The sequence below is a fragment of the Oryza glaberrima genome, chromosome 7 (genome assembly GCF_000147395.1).
Source record: "Oryza glaberrima chromosome 7, OglaRS2, whole genome shotgun sequence".
Lineage (NCBI taxonomy): Eukaryota > Viridiplantae > Streptophyta > Magnoliopsida > Poales > Poaceae > Oryza > Oryza glaberrima.
In genome coordinates, this window is record NC_068332.1 from 25,596,228 (window position 1) to 25,612,570 (window position 16,343).

The following is a 16,343-nucleotide window of genomic DNA, read 5'->3' on the forward strand; positions in this document are numbered from 1 at the left end:
ACGACCAAATTCAACTTCGTTCATGAGATATAAAATTATCAAATGTCTATGAAAAAACATTATTCCCTTTTTTTTTGTCTTGTTCTTCACTACTTTTCATTCATACAACTCATAAATAAAGTCGAGTTTGGTCTTGCAATATTGTACAAAACCTCCGTTTTTTAATAGATAACGCCGATGGCTTTTTATCACACGTTTGAGCATTAGCCTTTATTTTTAAAAAAATATGTTATTATAATTTATTTTGTTGTGAGTTGTTTTATCACTCAAATTACTTTAAGCATGATTTATATATTATACATTTGCATAAAATTTTTGAATAATACGAATGGTCAAATATGTGTTCAAAAGTTAACGGCGTCATCTATTAAAAAGGAGGAGTATAATTCTCAAATATCATCTTATCTATATGTGTCAATTTTTTTTAGATTTTCTTGATAATTTTTATGATGTTACTTACATAGTTTTTACCGTTGTGATTTTCACCGTATATTTATCCATAAACCAGAGCCGTTGTGCCTAAGCATATAGGTCAAACTAGAGATGATCCAGAATAAAGCCTAGACAGTTGAGGCAACAACTGGTGGTCATTTTCCTTGGACTGGGAGAGCAAAATGGTTGCATAACGGTCAGAGCAAGATAGAATTGTATTTGGACAAATGCGGACCTTTTGTACGTAATCAGTCATGATCATGATGGACCTACATGTTGATGTCCAGCTAGCTACACGAAAATGACGTGCCATTATATAGCTGCTGTTATATATTACTCTATTAATTACTCCATAATTAATCATACTCGCCTACTAGCATGGCTCTTTCCGATCCAGAGCTTATTTAATTTGTCTGTTCTAGTTCATCCATGATATAATATGTAGTATACTATAAGTAACCAAAATGTATCACCAAACATACCTAGATTAGCAATTTAGGTATCAAGGAAAATTTAGCACGTCTCTGTACCTTCAGTCTTCGGTACCATAAGATACCAAATTTACACTAAAATTTAATATTTTTTGGTATCTATTAGGGACGAAAATTTCTCATCTTGAATATTAAAAAATTTGGTACCTCTCAAAAACTATAAAATTTCTTGTCTTCAATATCACCATATTTAGCGATTAATCAACTTTTTTTAATCATCCGCATATTACACTCGACGATGATTTTTTTAAAAAAAAATATTGTGGGACTTTGTTTATGTTTTGTTGCAATTTTTTATGTTCTACTTATCCAATATAAACCTTGTCACTATTTGCGTATAACTGCAAGTGTTGGAAGTTATATTTTAAGTTAATGTCAAGTTATGGCTTTCAATTGAAAAACAACACTAAGATATTCTGATTTTGTTGTTGTATACATTTAAATCTCAAAAGAAGGCCATAATATTGTAAGATGTGCACATATATATTCATGAACGCCAAATTTCCGTATAATTCTGACTAACAATTTTTTCTCTAACTAATAATTAAACGGTACTCTCCGTACGACAATCATATTTCGTCTTTCACAGTACTGATTGTATGTGTTATATAGTGCTATGTGTGCGTGTGCGTCTTCTGATGAGCCTAGAAAGGCAACTTGCCAAGGGGATTGAGCCATAATTTGCGGGATGCATGTACAATGTATTCCAGCTTATCATGCCATGGCGCACCAGGAAGAAAAATCTGCCCTCCGACGCATGCCGCCTGTTTATCTTGACCAACAACAGCACAATGGGCTAATTAATCAGCAACCATTCCGAATCATACATATATCATATTCATGCTGCAAATATTGTATACGTCCGGAGAGAGATGTATCGAACAGGCCCTACACTGAATGAGTGATATACAGAGTTGGTGTTGGATGTAGCAATTTAAGTCTGACGCTATCACAACTGCCGGATGGGGGCATGTATGCAGATGACGAAACTTCTATTGTTCAGGTTGAACGTCTTGTACGTACGCTTGTATGCCAATGTGGACAAGTTGGACTTGGTGGTCACAAAGTTTGGATGTTTATATCCCTACAAGAGTGGCATGCACGTGGCAGCGTACAAAATCTCTGGCTATAAATATGCATTCAATGCAGCAATCTCTTGCAGCCACAACGGCCAAGCAGAAAGTGCAATTAGCCTGCAGGCAGCTAATCAGTAGTAGCTTGCTAGCCATGGCTTCTGCAACTAATTCTTCACTTAGCTTAATGCTGCTGGTGGCTGCAGCTATGGCGTCAGTGGCATCGGCGCAGCTCTCGGCGACGTTCTATGACACGTCGTGCCCCAATGCGTTGTCCACCATCAAGAGCGTCATAACAGCCGCCGTGAACAGCGAGGCTCGCATGGGGGCGTCGCTGCTCAGGCTGCACTTCCACGACTGCTTCGTCCAAGCAAGTTTCACACAACCAATTGTACTAATTTTCATGAAATTATAGTATATTTTGGACGAGAAAATAACAGAGAACATATATCTAAAATCACTGCAGGGGTGCGACGCGTCAGTTCTGCTGTCCGGGCAGGAGCAGAATGCTGGCCCGAACGTGGGGTCGCTGAGGGGATTCAGCGTCATCGACAACGCCAAGGCGCGGGTGGAGGCCATCTGCAACCAGACCGTCTCCTGCGCCGACATCCTCGCCGTCGCCGCCCGTGACTCCGTCGTCGCGGTAAGAATGTCACAGCCCTTCGATCGCCCGTGACTTTCTTTCTGTTGTTCTTTCACTGATAGAGCTAGCTCCCTCTTGGTTTGCAGCTGGGAGGGCCATCATGGACGGTTCTGTTGGGGAGAAGGGACTCCACCACTGCAAGCGAGGCCTTGGCAAATACCGACCTCCCTGCCCCTTCCTCTAGCCTCGCAGAACTTATCGGCAATTTCTCCAGAAAGGGACTCGACGCAACCGACATGGTTGCTCTCTCAGGTAATCCGATATGGAGTATTATATACGAGTATATATATAGATAGATTAGGATACCATGTATATATGTGTTGCAGATTTTCTGATAAGATGAGAGCGCGATTAATTATTTCGCAGGAGCACACACGATCGGGCAGGCGCAGTGCCAGAACTTCAGGGACAGGATCTACAACGAGACCAACATCGATTCCGCCTTCGCGACGCAACGCCAGGCCAACTGCCCACGGCCGACGGGCAGCGGCGACAGCAACCTGGCGCCGCTGGACACGACGACGCCCAACGCCTTCGACAACGCCTACTACAGCAACCTGCTGTCGAACAAGGGGCTCCTGCACTCCGACCAGGTGCTCTTCAACGGCGGCAGCGCGGACAACACGGTCAGGAACTTCGCGTCCAACGCGGCGGCGTTCAGCAGCGCCTTCACGACGGCCATGGTGAAGATGGGGAACATCTCGCCGCTGACCGGGACGCAGGGGCAGATCAGGCTCAGCTGCTCCAAGGTGAACTCCTAATTAAGGAGTAGTATGACGGGATGCGTTCGTTGCTGGAAGCAAATCGTGTCGACGACGACATAAACGGGCCACACCACATATACCCATATATGTAGTATAACCACAAGTATAGGTACGGTGGTGTTGTACTAGTACACGTAAAGTATATGGCAGCCAGCTCGCTCTAGCAATCCATCAAGTGTATGGAGCAGAGCAGCCATGGCATTAGCACCTAGTATACCAAAATAAAAGCTCCTCATGCGAAGGCATGCATGGAGGATCAATGAACTGTTACCTTCACACACATGTCCGTTCACAACTTCTCCAGACTTTTACGGTACATCAAGCTCCGTTTTTTCAAGTAAACAACACTAGATTATGTTTTTTCATTAGATAGAGAAAAAATAAATACAACCCGCCCCTAGGAGCGAAAAAAAGAAGAAGAAAAAGCCCGTCTTTACAAATTATATACTGATAGGTAATAACTCTCTAAGTCATTTTGTTCCTGCCATAGTCCAAGTCTTCTTCCTTTATTTTTACTAGGAGGGTTATTGTCGTGGTCTCCTTGTTAGAAATTTTGTTGGTTCCTCTCCTTCCGTATCTCCTAGACGACAAGGAGAATTAGGGAGCGCAATCCCCGCTTTGGCATAAATGTCGTGTTTGGCACACACATTGATAGGGGTGGCTAACAAGCCGACTCGGCTCGACTCGTAAAAACTCATTAAGTTAATGAGCTAGCTTGGCTCGACTCGTTAACATAACAAGTTAAAAATGGAACTCGACTCGACTCATTAAAAAGTCCGAGTTGACTCATTAAACGTGTTACACCGAAAAACATGGTTTGAAATTCATATGCAGTATAATTTGTGATTCTATGACAAAAATTATGATTGGCGTGCTATGTATCATGACTCATAAGATTGTACTACAATGTATAATTATGAGTATACGACTTTTACACCTGTAAAATATGAACAATTAACTTCTATCTTAGTGTATCATGAGCTCAACGAGCTAATCGAGTAACTCACAAGCTAGCTCGAGTTGGCTCGTTAAGTAAACGAGTAAAAGTTCAAACTCATTAACTGCTCGAGTTAAGTTGAGCCGAGCCGAGTTTTACACAAGTTGAGCTAGCTCATGAGTTTCGATTTTTTTTTTCACCCCTGCACATCGAGCTCTGTTTCGCTATTGATGTTGGTTGACACGGTGAACTTTGACTCTTTGAGTATCAAACGGTGTACTCCTACCGTCTTACGTGCCATTGCCATCCCGCGCGGCCGCACCGTCCCAAACTCCCACCGACGCAAGCGCCGCCCTTCCGCTTGGGCCGTTTTACGCCCGAATGGTCCGAGACCTACCTATTGGGCCTTTGGACCGTGTGACGTCACATTTCGCTCGCTTTGTCTGTCAGACCAGGGATGGTGGCCCGTGGGCGCTGAGCAGGCCGGCCTTTCATTTAGTTCGTGTCACCTGTAGGCGGCTAGGCCGGAGGGAAACTAACGTACACTTTTGTTGTTATTTATAACTTTATCGACTATAAATTTTGATAAGCAACAAATCAAACATGCCATTATCAATTAGGCAAAATTCAGTCATTTACCTTAACAAAATTTAGTAATGGAAAAATTAGGAAAAACTAAAGTTATATTCCCTCCTCCTCAAAAAGAATACAATTTTAGATTTTAAATTTATTCCAACATATAACGTACTCTATAGTATTACTTTTTCGTCCAACCACCACTCATTCAACCATATATTACTAACCTAGCTACTCCACCATTCCCAACTGTCCCTCATTTGATGAGTGGTCGAGTATTTTTCCTATACTATACTAGTTTGTCTTTTAAATATTACAATTGTATTTTTCTTTTTTAGAATTGAGTAGGTAGTAAATTTGTAAACAAAGTGAACAGGCCACCAACCTACTAGGTGGACCATTACACGATAATATTATTTGTGCTATTGTGTTTATTTTAATCTAATTTGCAAATCAAGAGAGTATTTTATTTCATTCAAAAAGGAATAATTTGTCAAACGACACTCAGCAACTGTATAATATTCGCCGTGAAAATGGGTTAACCATAATTTTTTTTCAAAGGAACTAGGATAATTTAATTATTTTACTATCCGCATTTTATGGCTTAAGAAACAAGCGTAACATACGGCACATGCAACAACCACCATTCTAGCTAGAGCTAGAATTGTCGGCCCAACTTGTGATAGCTAATTACGTTCGAATGGAAAATCATATCACCAACATGCATGGTTTAATCATGGCAACGCTGATGCGAAAGCTCTCGCAGATCGATTTTTTTTTTCCCTGGAGATTGATCGAAAATGATGGCACAACGGTATGTAATGCTATAACAGCATATATTGTCTTGTAACACACCGTTTGCACTTAAATTAGACAATTAGTCCGAATGTACATAGGAAGATGAATTGCGATAGACCATTCTAGCTCGTCACGAGCTGAATAGTTCTCGCACTATTATACCCGAGATCAATTAGCAGAGTATTAATAAGGTAAAGTTATTTTCATAAACTCTGTACGACGATAGTGCATACATACCAATCTTTAACAAAGGGACAAATTATCGACGGCATTTGTATGTTCTTGTGCTATTCTATGGCACGGGTGCTCTTTTTTTTTGGCTTAAGCAACGCGTGATTAATGGTTAACAGATTAAGGTCAAGCAAAATGGACCGAACTGACCCTACATTGCATGAATAAAGCAGAGTTGATGATGTTGGCCGTAGAAACTTATGTTGGACACACATGTACGTACGTACTTTTAGTCTAGTAGCACTAATCAATCATCTTGAGCTACTTTTGAGTGTGCACACGCTGATACACATTTTAGACAGCTTAAGGGAATATTAATTAGTGCTACGTTTTCAAAATTACGATTTCTAAAAAAATATTTACTACATCAGCACTGCTTAATTAGATTTTATTTCTAAAATATTTTTAACTCTAAAGTATATAATATTTACTTTATGCATATAAATAATTATACTTAATCTGTCAAATCATCCGATTAGAACGTATTGGATAGTTATTCTTTTAGGGAAAATTGGACCCATGCCATTATAATTTTGCAAACGATTCTAAACTATTGAGATGTCCTTGTTTCTTCATATCATATACTCACTCCGTTCCAAAATATAAGCATTTTTAGTATAGTGTCAAGTCATATATTTATAACTATTATTATTATTAGCAAAAATATAAAAAAGATCAATTATTTAAAATTGATGTTATTAGATTTATCATTAAACAAACTATCATAATATGCAACTCGTTTTATTTAAAAATATCTTACTTTTATAGATATCGTTGGTCAAAGTAGCAACTCCAAGACCATATCAAATTCCAAAAGTGCTTATATATAATTTAATGTCACTTTAAAAAATACAGATTCAAATTCAATATATTCAAGTTGAACAAATTAAACTCTAGCTAGCTAGTATGCACACGTTCACTCTCATATTTGTTTTTGTGTTGTAATTTATAGAAGTTAAAATTCAACTTGCAATTTGTTAGTAAAATCATAACTATTTAGATGACTGGAACCATATCCTTGCGTTGTAATGTGGCAGGTTCATATAAGTAAACTAATTACTATTAGAAAATTAGAGATAGGATGAAAAAATGACGAGTTCGCTTTTAAGGTAGTAGAGATATGTACAAAGCAATAGGATATTCCTGTTGAGATTAAAATCCATTCCCCTGCCCAGTTCCCCTCGTATGATTAATGTACCTGCATGTTTCGTCTCATCTCCGCACCAATCGATGGCGTCAAGCCTGTAGCTAAGCTAGCTATATAAGATGCAGCGTGGCACCAGCCTCTCTTGCAAGCCACGGCCAGCGAAAAAGCTTAAAAAAAAGTGCAGTTATTTAGGTAGGATTAAGCATACGCGCACGGCGCATCATATCGCTCACTCTGCATGGCTTCGGCTTCTTCTGTCAGCTTAATGCTGCTCGTCGCTGCAGCTATGGCCTCAGCCGCCTCGGCGCAGCTCTCGGCGACGTTCTACGACACGTCGTGCCCAAACGCATTGTCCACCATCAAGAGCGCAGTGACGGCCGCCGTGAACAGCGAGCCCCGAATGGGAGCCTCGCTGGTCAGGCTGCACTTCCACGACTGCTTCGTCCAAGCAAGTTTTGATCACCTAATCTAATCAGCTGTACAAGTAGTTCTCCTTAGACTGTACTTTGAGACAAGGAAATTAATAACAGAGGATGTATCTATGGACTTCACTGATGATGCAGGGCTGTGACGCGTCTGTTCTGCTGTCCGGCCAGGAGCAGAATGCAGGCCCGAACGCTGGGTCACTTCGGGGATTCAACGTCGTCGACAACATCAAGACGCAGGTCGAGGCCATCTGCAGCCAGACCGTCTCCTGCGCCGACATCCTCGCCGTCGCCGCCCGTGACTCCGTCGTCGCGGTAAGATCACGGATGAGATTACTACATGATGCATATATTTCTTGTAGACTGTAGTAGTACGTACTCCTAATCGCTCTTGGTTTGGTTTGGAATCCTTATATTTGCAGCTCGGAGGGCCGTCGTGGACGGTTCTATTGGGAAGAAGGGACTCCACCACTGCGAACGAAAGCCAAGCAAATACCGACCTCCCTGCCCCTTCCTCTAGCCTCGCTGAACTTATCGGCAATTTCTCCAGAAAGGGACTCGACGTAACCGACATGGTTGCTCTCTCAGGTACATATATATGTACACAGATTATATCAGTGATTGATTCTCTTACAAATTTTCTGATAAGAATCATAATACGATGAGAACTTGCAGGCGCACACACGATCGGGCAGGCGCAGTGCCAGAACTTCAGGGACAGGCTCTACAACGAGACAAACATCGACTCCAGCTTCGCGACGGCGCTCAAGGCCAACTGCCCACGGCCGACGGGCAGCGGCGACAGCAACCTGGCGCCGCTGGACACGACGACGCCCAACGCCTTCGACAGCGCCTACTACACCAACCTGCTGTCCAACAAGGGCCTCCTGCACTCCGACCAGGTGCTCTTCAACGGCGGCAGCACGGACAACACGGTCAGGAACTTCTCCTCCAACACGGCGGCGTTCAACAGCGCCTTCACGGCGGCCATGGTGAAGATGGGGAACATCTCGCCCTTGACTGGAACCCAGGGGCAGATCAGGCTCAACTGCTCCAAGGTTAACTAGCCGGTGATGACGAGTACGTGATGGTCTCAGGGAATAAAGCTAGGCCCCGACATTGCTGCCAATAGCGTGCAGCTAGCTGTGGCCATCTCATCACTTTCATGGTTCAATGGTTTCATCAGCAAGTGCACGGAACAGACTAGAGAGTGTAGGTGTATGCATGTGTGATGTCATGTAACGAGTTGCCATGCAAAGGCATGAGGATTACGGACCTCTGTTTCGTCGTAATCCTAGCAGCTACAGATTTCAACTGTCGTGTTAACCAAGAGAAGTGCTAGTTTCGAATGTATTGGCCCCTCTCTGCTCTTCTCTGCTCTGGCGATCTGGCCTCTGCGATGGTTTCTTCTGGGGAATAAGTTCATCTAAGGTCCCTTAACTTGTCAATGAATACGATTTTCGTCCTTCAACCGTAAAACCAGATGCAATTGGTCCCTCAACTATCAAAACCGGTGCATATTAGGTCCCTCGGTGGTTTCGATGGTGGTTTTGGCTGACGTGGCGCCTACGTGGCTAATTTTGACTCGGTCTTGATCTGACGTGGCACTGATGTGGCGCTTACGTGGCAATTCGATCCGGAAAATAATAAACCCCGTGGGACCCACATGTCAGTTTCACACACAATAATAATAATAATGGTGGGACCCACGCGGATCCCACATGTCAGTCTAATTAACCCCTCCTCTTCTGCTTCCTCTCTCTCCTCCTCCCCTCTCTTCGTCTCTCTCTTGCGCTGGGTCATTCTGATTCTCCTCTTCCCCATCTTCTCTGTCTTCATCTCTCTCCCCTCTCCTCTCTCTCTTCTCTCCGGTTCACGGGCGGCGAGGAGAGGACGGTGTCCGGCTGGGAGAAGGGGTGCGGCGCGGCGGCTGGTGGGAGGGAAACTAGCGGAGAGAAGGGAACCAGCCTGGTGGCGGAGGCAGCGCCGCCGCGGCCGTGGCTGCGGACGACGTCGACGTCGACCTCGGCATCCTCGGCGGCGGGATGAAGGTGTCCCGCCGACCGGCCGACACACGCGTGCATCCTCGGAGGCGGCTGTCCACGTGGGAGGGTAAGGGGGCCACCTCGCCGGCGGGAGAGGGGAGAGGCGGCCGGCTGCGAAGACGACCCCAGTGATGATGACGACCGTGCGGCGCGCGGCGGAGGCCGATCCCGTGAGCAAGAAGCTCTTCGTCCACGGCCTCGGCTGGGGCACCAGAGCCGACGACCTCCGCTCCGCATTTATGTGCCTAATCATACAAAGGTAGAAGCAATAGCGACTAGTACTAGCTGACTGGAGTATATTTTGCTTCGTCATCATCTTTTGCTTGTGTTATGATGGGGTTGATGAATGAATGAATGATCATTGTTTTGGGCAAGAAAACACCGTTCCGGCCGGAATGACGAGGAACCCATATCGATCCGCTCGCCGCGGCCCATGGAAACCCAACAGGAGATGGCGGCGCTACCTTCCGCCGCCAGCGACTACTAATGGTGGGTGATGCTCGAGCACATTGACGAACTCGAGGTCGACGACGAGGACTCCAACTACAACTCCTGCTCCGCCGCTGCCGACGACACCGCCAATCCCGTGAGTCCATGACGACCTCGCTCACCTCCGACGGCCACGTCGTAAGAGTCTACTTCCGCCTCGAAGCGCCCCCGGCGACGTCACACCTATGCCTCTGGCGGTCACTCTTCTCCATTTCCGCCGCCGTCGTCGTCGCCGGCCGCATCCCCTAGTGCAAGAGAGAGATGAAGAGAGGAGAGAAGGAGAGAGAGGAAGCAGAAGAGGAGGGGTGAGTTAGACTGACATGTGGGGCAGCGTGGGTTCCACCATTATTATTAATTTTTTTGTGTGTGAAACTGACATGTGGGTCCCATGGGGTTTATTATTTTCCCGGGTCAAATTGCCACGTAAGCGCCACGTCATACCACGTCAGATCGAGACCGAGTCAAAATTAGCCACGCAGGCGCCACGTCAGCCAAAACCGCCATCGAAACCGCCGAGGGACCTAATATGCACCGGTTTTGATAGTTAAGGGACCCATTGTATCTGGTTTTGCGGTTGAAGGACGAAAATCGGATTCGTTGATAAGTTAAGGGACCTTAGATGAACTTAAGAAGTCCGCCTGGAGAGCTGAAATGGGCTGCACCTTTTAGTGTCCCCGTGATGTGGCCCAACTACGCCTAGTTAATGGGCTACTGGGCTGGAAAGTGGATTGTAGTCCGCTTGTGTACGCCGGAATAAGTTCACTTTGCGTCCCGCATCTTGATGGCAAGTTTGAAAATTCGTTGCTGAACCGCAATATCAAGTATAGCCTGTCCCCGAACTCGTAAAACCGTGTTAACTTTCGTTCTAATATAGTATGGCTCCTGATTTCGTCCGATGTGGCGCTTTGACTCTAGTCAGTTGTGCTGAGTTAGCGTGGGACCCTTGCTAGCCCGTGTGTTAGTAACTAACTCTTTCCTCCTCTCTCCCGCTCTCTCCTCTCTTCCCAATCCCCAACCAGGAGGCAGGTCGCAGGCAGCGTGGATAAGGTTGGCAGCCGGCGTCCAGCGGGTGTGTGGGGAGAAGGGCGGCCAAGCCCGATGCGATGCAAGGAGCCACGTCCAATTTGAGAATGTAATTCGAACTCAATGTTAAGAGGAGAGATCCCCGGCTGTGTTCGGGAGGAGGGGTTGGGAACCCCTCCTCTCCGGCAGGTATAACGAAACAATCATTAGTGTATAACTAATTAAGTATTAATTTAAAAAATTTAAAAAATAAATTAATATGATTTTTTTAAAAAAACCTTCCTGTAGAAAACTTTTGAAAAGAACGTATCGTTTAGTAGTTTGAAAAGCGTGCATATGGAAAAAAGAGGAAAATGAGTTGAAAAAAAAAGGGAATAAGTGGACTTATTCCTGTGTACGCCTTAAATCGCCATGTGCATGTGTATAGCAGGGTTGTACGGCGTCCAAAAAAACACGCACACGGATAGTTTTGTTCGGTTTGGCATAACAATTTATAGCATGTTGACTGTTGACCTCATCCTGTCAGTCGCTTGGTTCATCATTTCAACTGCTTGTGCATCACCCAAATAATTCGACTGGCTAAGGTTTATCAGAAAATGTGTGTTAGTCTATTTTTTCTGGTAGAAGATTTACTTCGGAAATAGTTGTGGTCCAAATACTGTCCAAACTCTTTTCCAAACGAGTGAGAAGAGAAATGGTGACCAAATGGAAGATGATCACGTACACCAAAAAATAGTAATCTTATAGATATATCATCAACTAGTAGTGCACAAGCTCCCACGTTAATTAAAAATTTTGATCAATTTATTGTCTACCTGCCCAATTAATTAATGTTTGAATCCTAATACATGCATGGAAGATAAAATTAGAACCAGATAATAAAAGCAATGATGTACTCACTCCTTCCCATGTTTATCCATCATATAATGGAATTTAAAATTTCTCAAATCGATCATCATATAACCGCATGGACACAGATTTTATCAAAATAAAATTAATACAGCATGAGAGAATGTGTACATGCTAAGATGTAATTGACATGGTGTTTTAATCGATACATACATTGTAGGAGAATGTGTGCATGGTGTTTTGATTAATGTGATTTAAATTATACTTGGTCCTAGTGCATAAACATATATGATGATCAATTTGGAAATGAGGAAGTATTTAGTTTGTGTGTTTATATGAGCGTTTGCACGACTGTACTATGTTTTTAAAAAATACTGTTACCTTTCTACTCCCTACATTCTCCCATGATGTATTAATTGTATTCTGATAAAATCCGTGTCCATGCAGTTATATGATGATCAACTTGAGAAATTTTGGATTCCATTATATGATGATTAAATTGGGAAGGAGAGATTATTAGCTTTTTCAAATAAATATAGGGGGGGGGGTGGTTCAGCAATTAAAATGGGGCTAACCTACCTGTAAACTCTAAACAGAAATCTGTGCCTAAAGTGAAAACCACTTATGTCGGACAGGTATAGAAACTAAAAGATAATTAAAATTGTCAACATCGGTTTATCCAGCCAAGAGGAACTAGAATGCAAAATTACTTTACAGCAATGCAGCTCTGGCGAAACGTTGACAGATTTGGCCCTCTCCCACACGAATGCTGCATATGTTGGCTTGTAGCAGCCATCGTTTCTAGCAAATCAAGTCTGGTGTTATCAGACTTGGACACATGCGTACTAGTAATATTAGGGAGTCCCTACAGAGAAGTAGAGAACGACCAAGATTTTGCACTTTTGCTGGCATATGTGAAGACATAACTCCCGAACGACCAAGATTTTGCACTTTTGTTGGCTGTTTATCTCCAATGTATCTACTATCTAGCAATATGCAGGCTCATTTTGCTGGGAGAAAATCGCGAGCTATAAATATGCATGCAATGCAGCGTTTTCTCTTGCAAGAGCTGCTTAGACAGGAGTAGTTGCTACGAGTACTTGCTAGGAAGAAACTGCAGTGTGCTCTGTTCCAAAGAGTAGTGATGGCTTCTGCCTCTTCTCTTGGCCTATTACTGATGCTCGCGGCGCTGGTCTCCACGGCCACCGCGCATTTGTCGCCGACGTTCTACGACACGTCGTGCCCCCGAGCCATGTCCATCATCAAGAGCACCGTGACGGTCGCCGTGAACAACGAGCCACGCATGGGCGCGTCTCTGCTCAGGCTGCACTTCCACGACTGCTTCGTCCAAGCACGTTTCCATCTCACAAACCACCCTGTTTTTTTTTTTCACTTTGATTTAAGGCCGAAAAGTAGCTAACAGGTTTGCCTGTCTGTCAGACTACGTGAGTTAGCAGCGTTGCAAGAAAATAATCGTGGCTTAATTTTTGTCTGAATCAACACAGGGCTGTGACGCCTCAATTTTGCTGGCCGGAAACGAGAGGAATGCAGCCCCAAACTTTTCTGTCAGAGGCTACGACGTCATCGACAGCATCAAGACGCAGATCGAGGCCGTGTGCAAGCAGACCGTCTCCTGCGCCGACATCCTCACCGTCGCCGCGCGCGACTCTGTCGTCGCGGTAACCATGCATGCATATATCAACGGCACAAGATATCGAGCTCGCGATTACGAATTCTGTGATGCTGAATTGCTTAATTTGGTTTTTAATTTGGCATGCAGCTTGGAGGTCCGTCATGGAGTGTTCCGCTAGGGAGAAGGGACTCCACCGGAGCGGCTACCGCGGCCCAGGTGGTGAGCAGCCTTGCTCCTTCTACAGATAGCCTCGCACAGCTCATCAGCGCGTACGCGAGCAAGGGACTTAGCGCCACTGACTTGGTTGCTCTCTCAGGTGCAGAAAAATATATAACTCCTCGATCGATCTCCTAATCAACCATGGCAGTGCAGTAAACAACAGCTTGTGCTGAAATTTGAAAACGATATATGTTTTTGTTAATTTCAATTATGCAGGTGCGCACACGATTGGTATGGCGCGGTGCAGGGGCTTCAGGACGAGGCTATACAACGAGACCAACATCGACGCCGCCTTCGCGGCGGCGCTCAAGGCCAACTGCCCGGCGACGCCGGGCAGCGGCGACGGCAACCTGGCGCCGCTGGACACGACGACGCCCAACGCGTTCGACAACGCCTACTACCGCAACCTGCTGTCGAACAAGGGGCTCCTGCACTCCGACCAGGAGCTGTTCAGCAACGGCAGCACGGACAACACGGTCAGGAGCTTCGCGTCCAGCGCGGCGGCGTTCGGCGCCGCCTTCGCGACGGCCATGGTGAAGATGGGGAACATCTCGCCGCTGACCGGGACGCAGGGACAGATCAGGCTCATCTGCTCCGCCGTCAACTCGTGATCTGATCGACCGTTTTGTATATATCCAGACGCTGGGCACTCGACAACATGATTAATTACCAGTGCACGAATGCATCAAGGAAAGAATTCCAGTTGCAATTAATTACAGGTGAAACATACTACTCCGTTCTAAAAAGAATCCAATCCTAACAATGAATCTTGACACATGTTAGTTATTAGGATTGGATTTTTTTTTGGAACGGAGGGGGTACGCTCGTATTAGCATACGCAATTATAGTCCTTTAAAATCGTAGAGCATTCAGTGAAGATGTCACCGAAAATATCACGGGGAATGTTACTGAATCTGTGTCCGTTTATTAGCAGGTTTGCATGCTTCTTGATCTGTACCGACTTCTCTCTCCAATACAAAATCCACTCCTGTTACAAGTTATTTTTTCCCTCTCTTTTTTTTTTTTGAGAGAGAGGACTCCCGCTCTTGCAATCTTGCTAGACCTGTTCGTCCTCCATCTTGCAGTAACAAGATTTTTGTTTTCTGGATTGCCGTCGGCCGGTGACCACACGCGCGCCGCCGGCGCGAGTTAAGATATCTTCACCGCCTCGGCGATATTTTGCTCCACGTTGCAAAGGCCCGTGAAGGTCACGATTTGGCCCATCTATGCCGGTGAGCGTGCTACGTGGTGGATGGGCCGTGGGCAGGCTTATTTTCGCGGCGCAAAGGCCTACTCTTTACTTGGAAGGCTGCCACTACTTCGGCTCATTAAAATTCACCAGCGGCAGAAAATGAAATGCTTTTTTTTGGCGGGTAGAAAATGAAATGATTTGTTTTTACAGGAAAAAAAATGAATTGAAAACTAAAAAAAAAGCTGTCAACGTCGTTTTAAACATTCTGAAGGTGAAAGGAAAGCAAAATGACTGCACAACGGTCAGAAAAGGAGAGAATTATCTTGGACAAATGCTGACCAATCGATTCATCTAGGGTTGTGTTTCGTCTGTTAGTACGGAGTTCCACACCGAGTGCACATCCGGTGGATTATGTTGGACCTGCACTTGTCATGAAATATATTGGGTGAATGTTTCTCGTATACGTCCTTTTTTCATTTTCTTCGCGAACCCTTTATGTTTTTTCTTCTTCTAAATCATCGTTCATATGCTGCTGGACGCGATATTGTAAATACATGTGTTTGTATTTCCAGTATTTGATTTCAGTTTAAGAATCATAATGAGTGCTTAAATTTTGACTAATTGTTTCTGCCATTCTTCTCGAGGACAGTCCATATATTTGAAGTAATCTAGATTCTGAACGGTGAAGTTTTACCTGTATATTGAAAATTCTCCAAAAAAAAAATTGACAACATTCACAACATATATATGAACTACTCTAAAAAAAATCAAGTAAAGACTCAACTCACACATTGAGAAATGAAATTAAAAAACAAATCCAGCATTAATTGGTACTATTCACATATGAATTTGTCTTTTTATTTCTCAATGCGTAGATCAAATTTGAATATAATTTTTGGTAGAATGGTATATGCTGTTTATACTCTACATTACTAATTTTTTAAATAATTTTACAACTATTTATATTAAATATAAAAGAAAAGGTTATACGCGTTGATATTCTCTCGGGGGATTAGAATCCCTCTTCCGTGAAAGTAACTTACAACTTCAGATTCTTCTGAATCTTTGCTGATCAACTAGTATAATGTACGGGTGTACAGATTCTGATTAATCACAAACAGATACTGAGAGCAGAAGAAATATCAATATATTGTCATTACAACTTAATTCAGTACTGGCCTTGATTGGCTGCGATTGCTGCTACAGACGCTGTGGCTGAGGTAGTTGAACCGTTGCAAGCTACAGCCATTTTGAACTGCCGCAATAACGGCTGTTATGGTAGCAATCACATCCGAACATGCCCACGTATGTGATAGATCGAAATGGCAATGGAGTTCGGCCCCAGCTTAACTGAAATGAACTCTGCTTGATTGCAT

The 16,343-nt window shown here is 44.1% G+C and overlaps 3 protein-coding genes across 3 annotated transcripts; all 3 read left to right on the forward strand.

The window, feature by feature from the left end:
- The first annotated feature begins 2,089 nt into the window (after positions 1 to 2,089).
- Positions 2,090 to 3,683, forward strand: LOC127779220 (peroxidase 22.3). Its single transcript, XM_052305961.1, has 4 exons — positions 2,090 to 2,366; positions 2,463 to 2,639; positions 2,726 to 2,891; positions 3,006 to 3,683. The coding sequence occupies exons 1-4, from the start codon at positions 2,151 to 2,153 to the stop codon at positions 3,398 to 3,400; spliced, it is 954 nt and encodes a 317-aa protein (XP_052161921.1). The 5' UTR covers positions 2,090 to 2,150; the 3' UTR covers positions 3,401 to 3,683.
- Positions 3,684 to 7,250: 3,567 nt separating this feature from the next.
- Positions 7,251 to 8,870, forward strand: LOC127779217 (peroxidase 2). The gene is made up of 4 exons (XM_052305957.1): positions 7,251 to 7,540; positions 7,656 to 7,832; positions 7,940 to 8,105; positions 8,193 to 8,870. Exons 1-4 carry the CDS (start codon positions 7,331 to 7,333, stop codon positions 8,582 to 8,584), a joined length of 945 nt encoding a protein of 314 aa, XP_052161917.1. The 5' UTR covers positions 7,251 to 7,330; the 3' UTR covers positions 8,585 to 8,870.
- A 4,003-nt stretch (positions 8,871 to 12,873) lies between these two features.
- On the forward strand, positions 12,874 to 14,776 carry LOC127779218 (peroxidase 2-like). Its single transcript, XM_052305958.1, has 4 exons — positions 12,874 to 13,274; positions 13,429 to 13,602; positions 13,704 to 13,872; positions 13,992 to 14,776. Exons 1-4 carry the CDS (start codon positions 13,068 to 13,070, stop codon positions 14,384 to 14,386), a joined length of 945 nt encoding a protein of 314 aa, XP_052161918.1. The 5' UTR covers positions 12,874 to 13,067; the 3' UTR covers positions 14,387 to 14,776.
- The last annotated feature ends 1,567 nt before the right edge of the window (positions 14,777 to 16,343 follow it).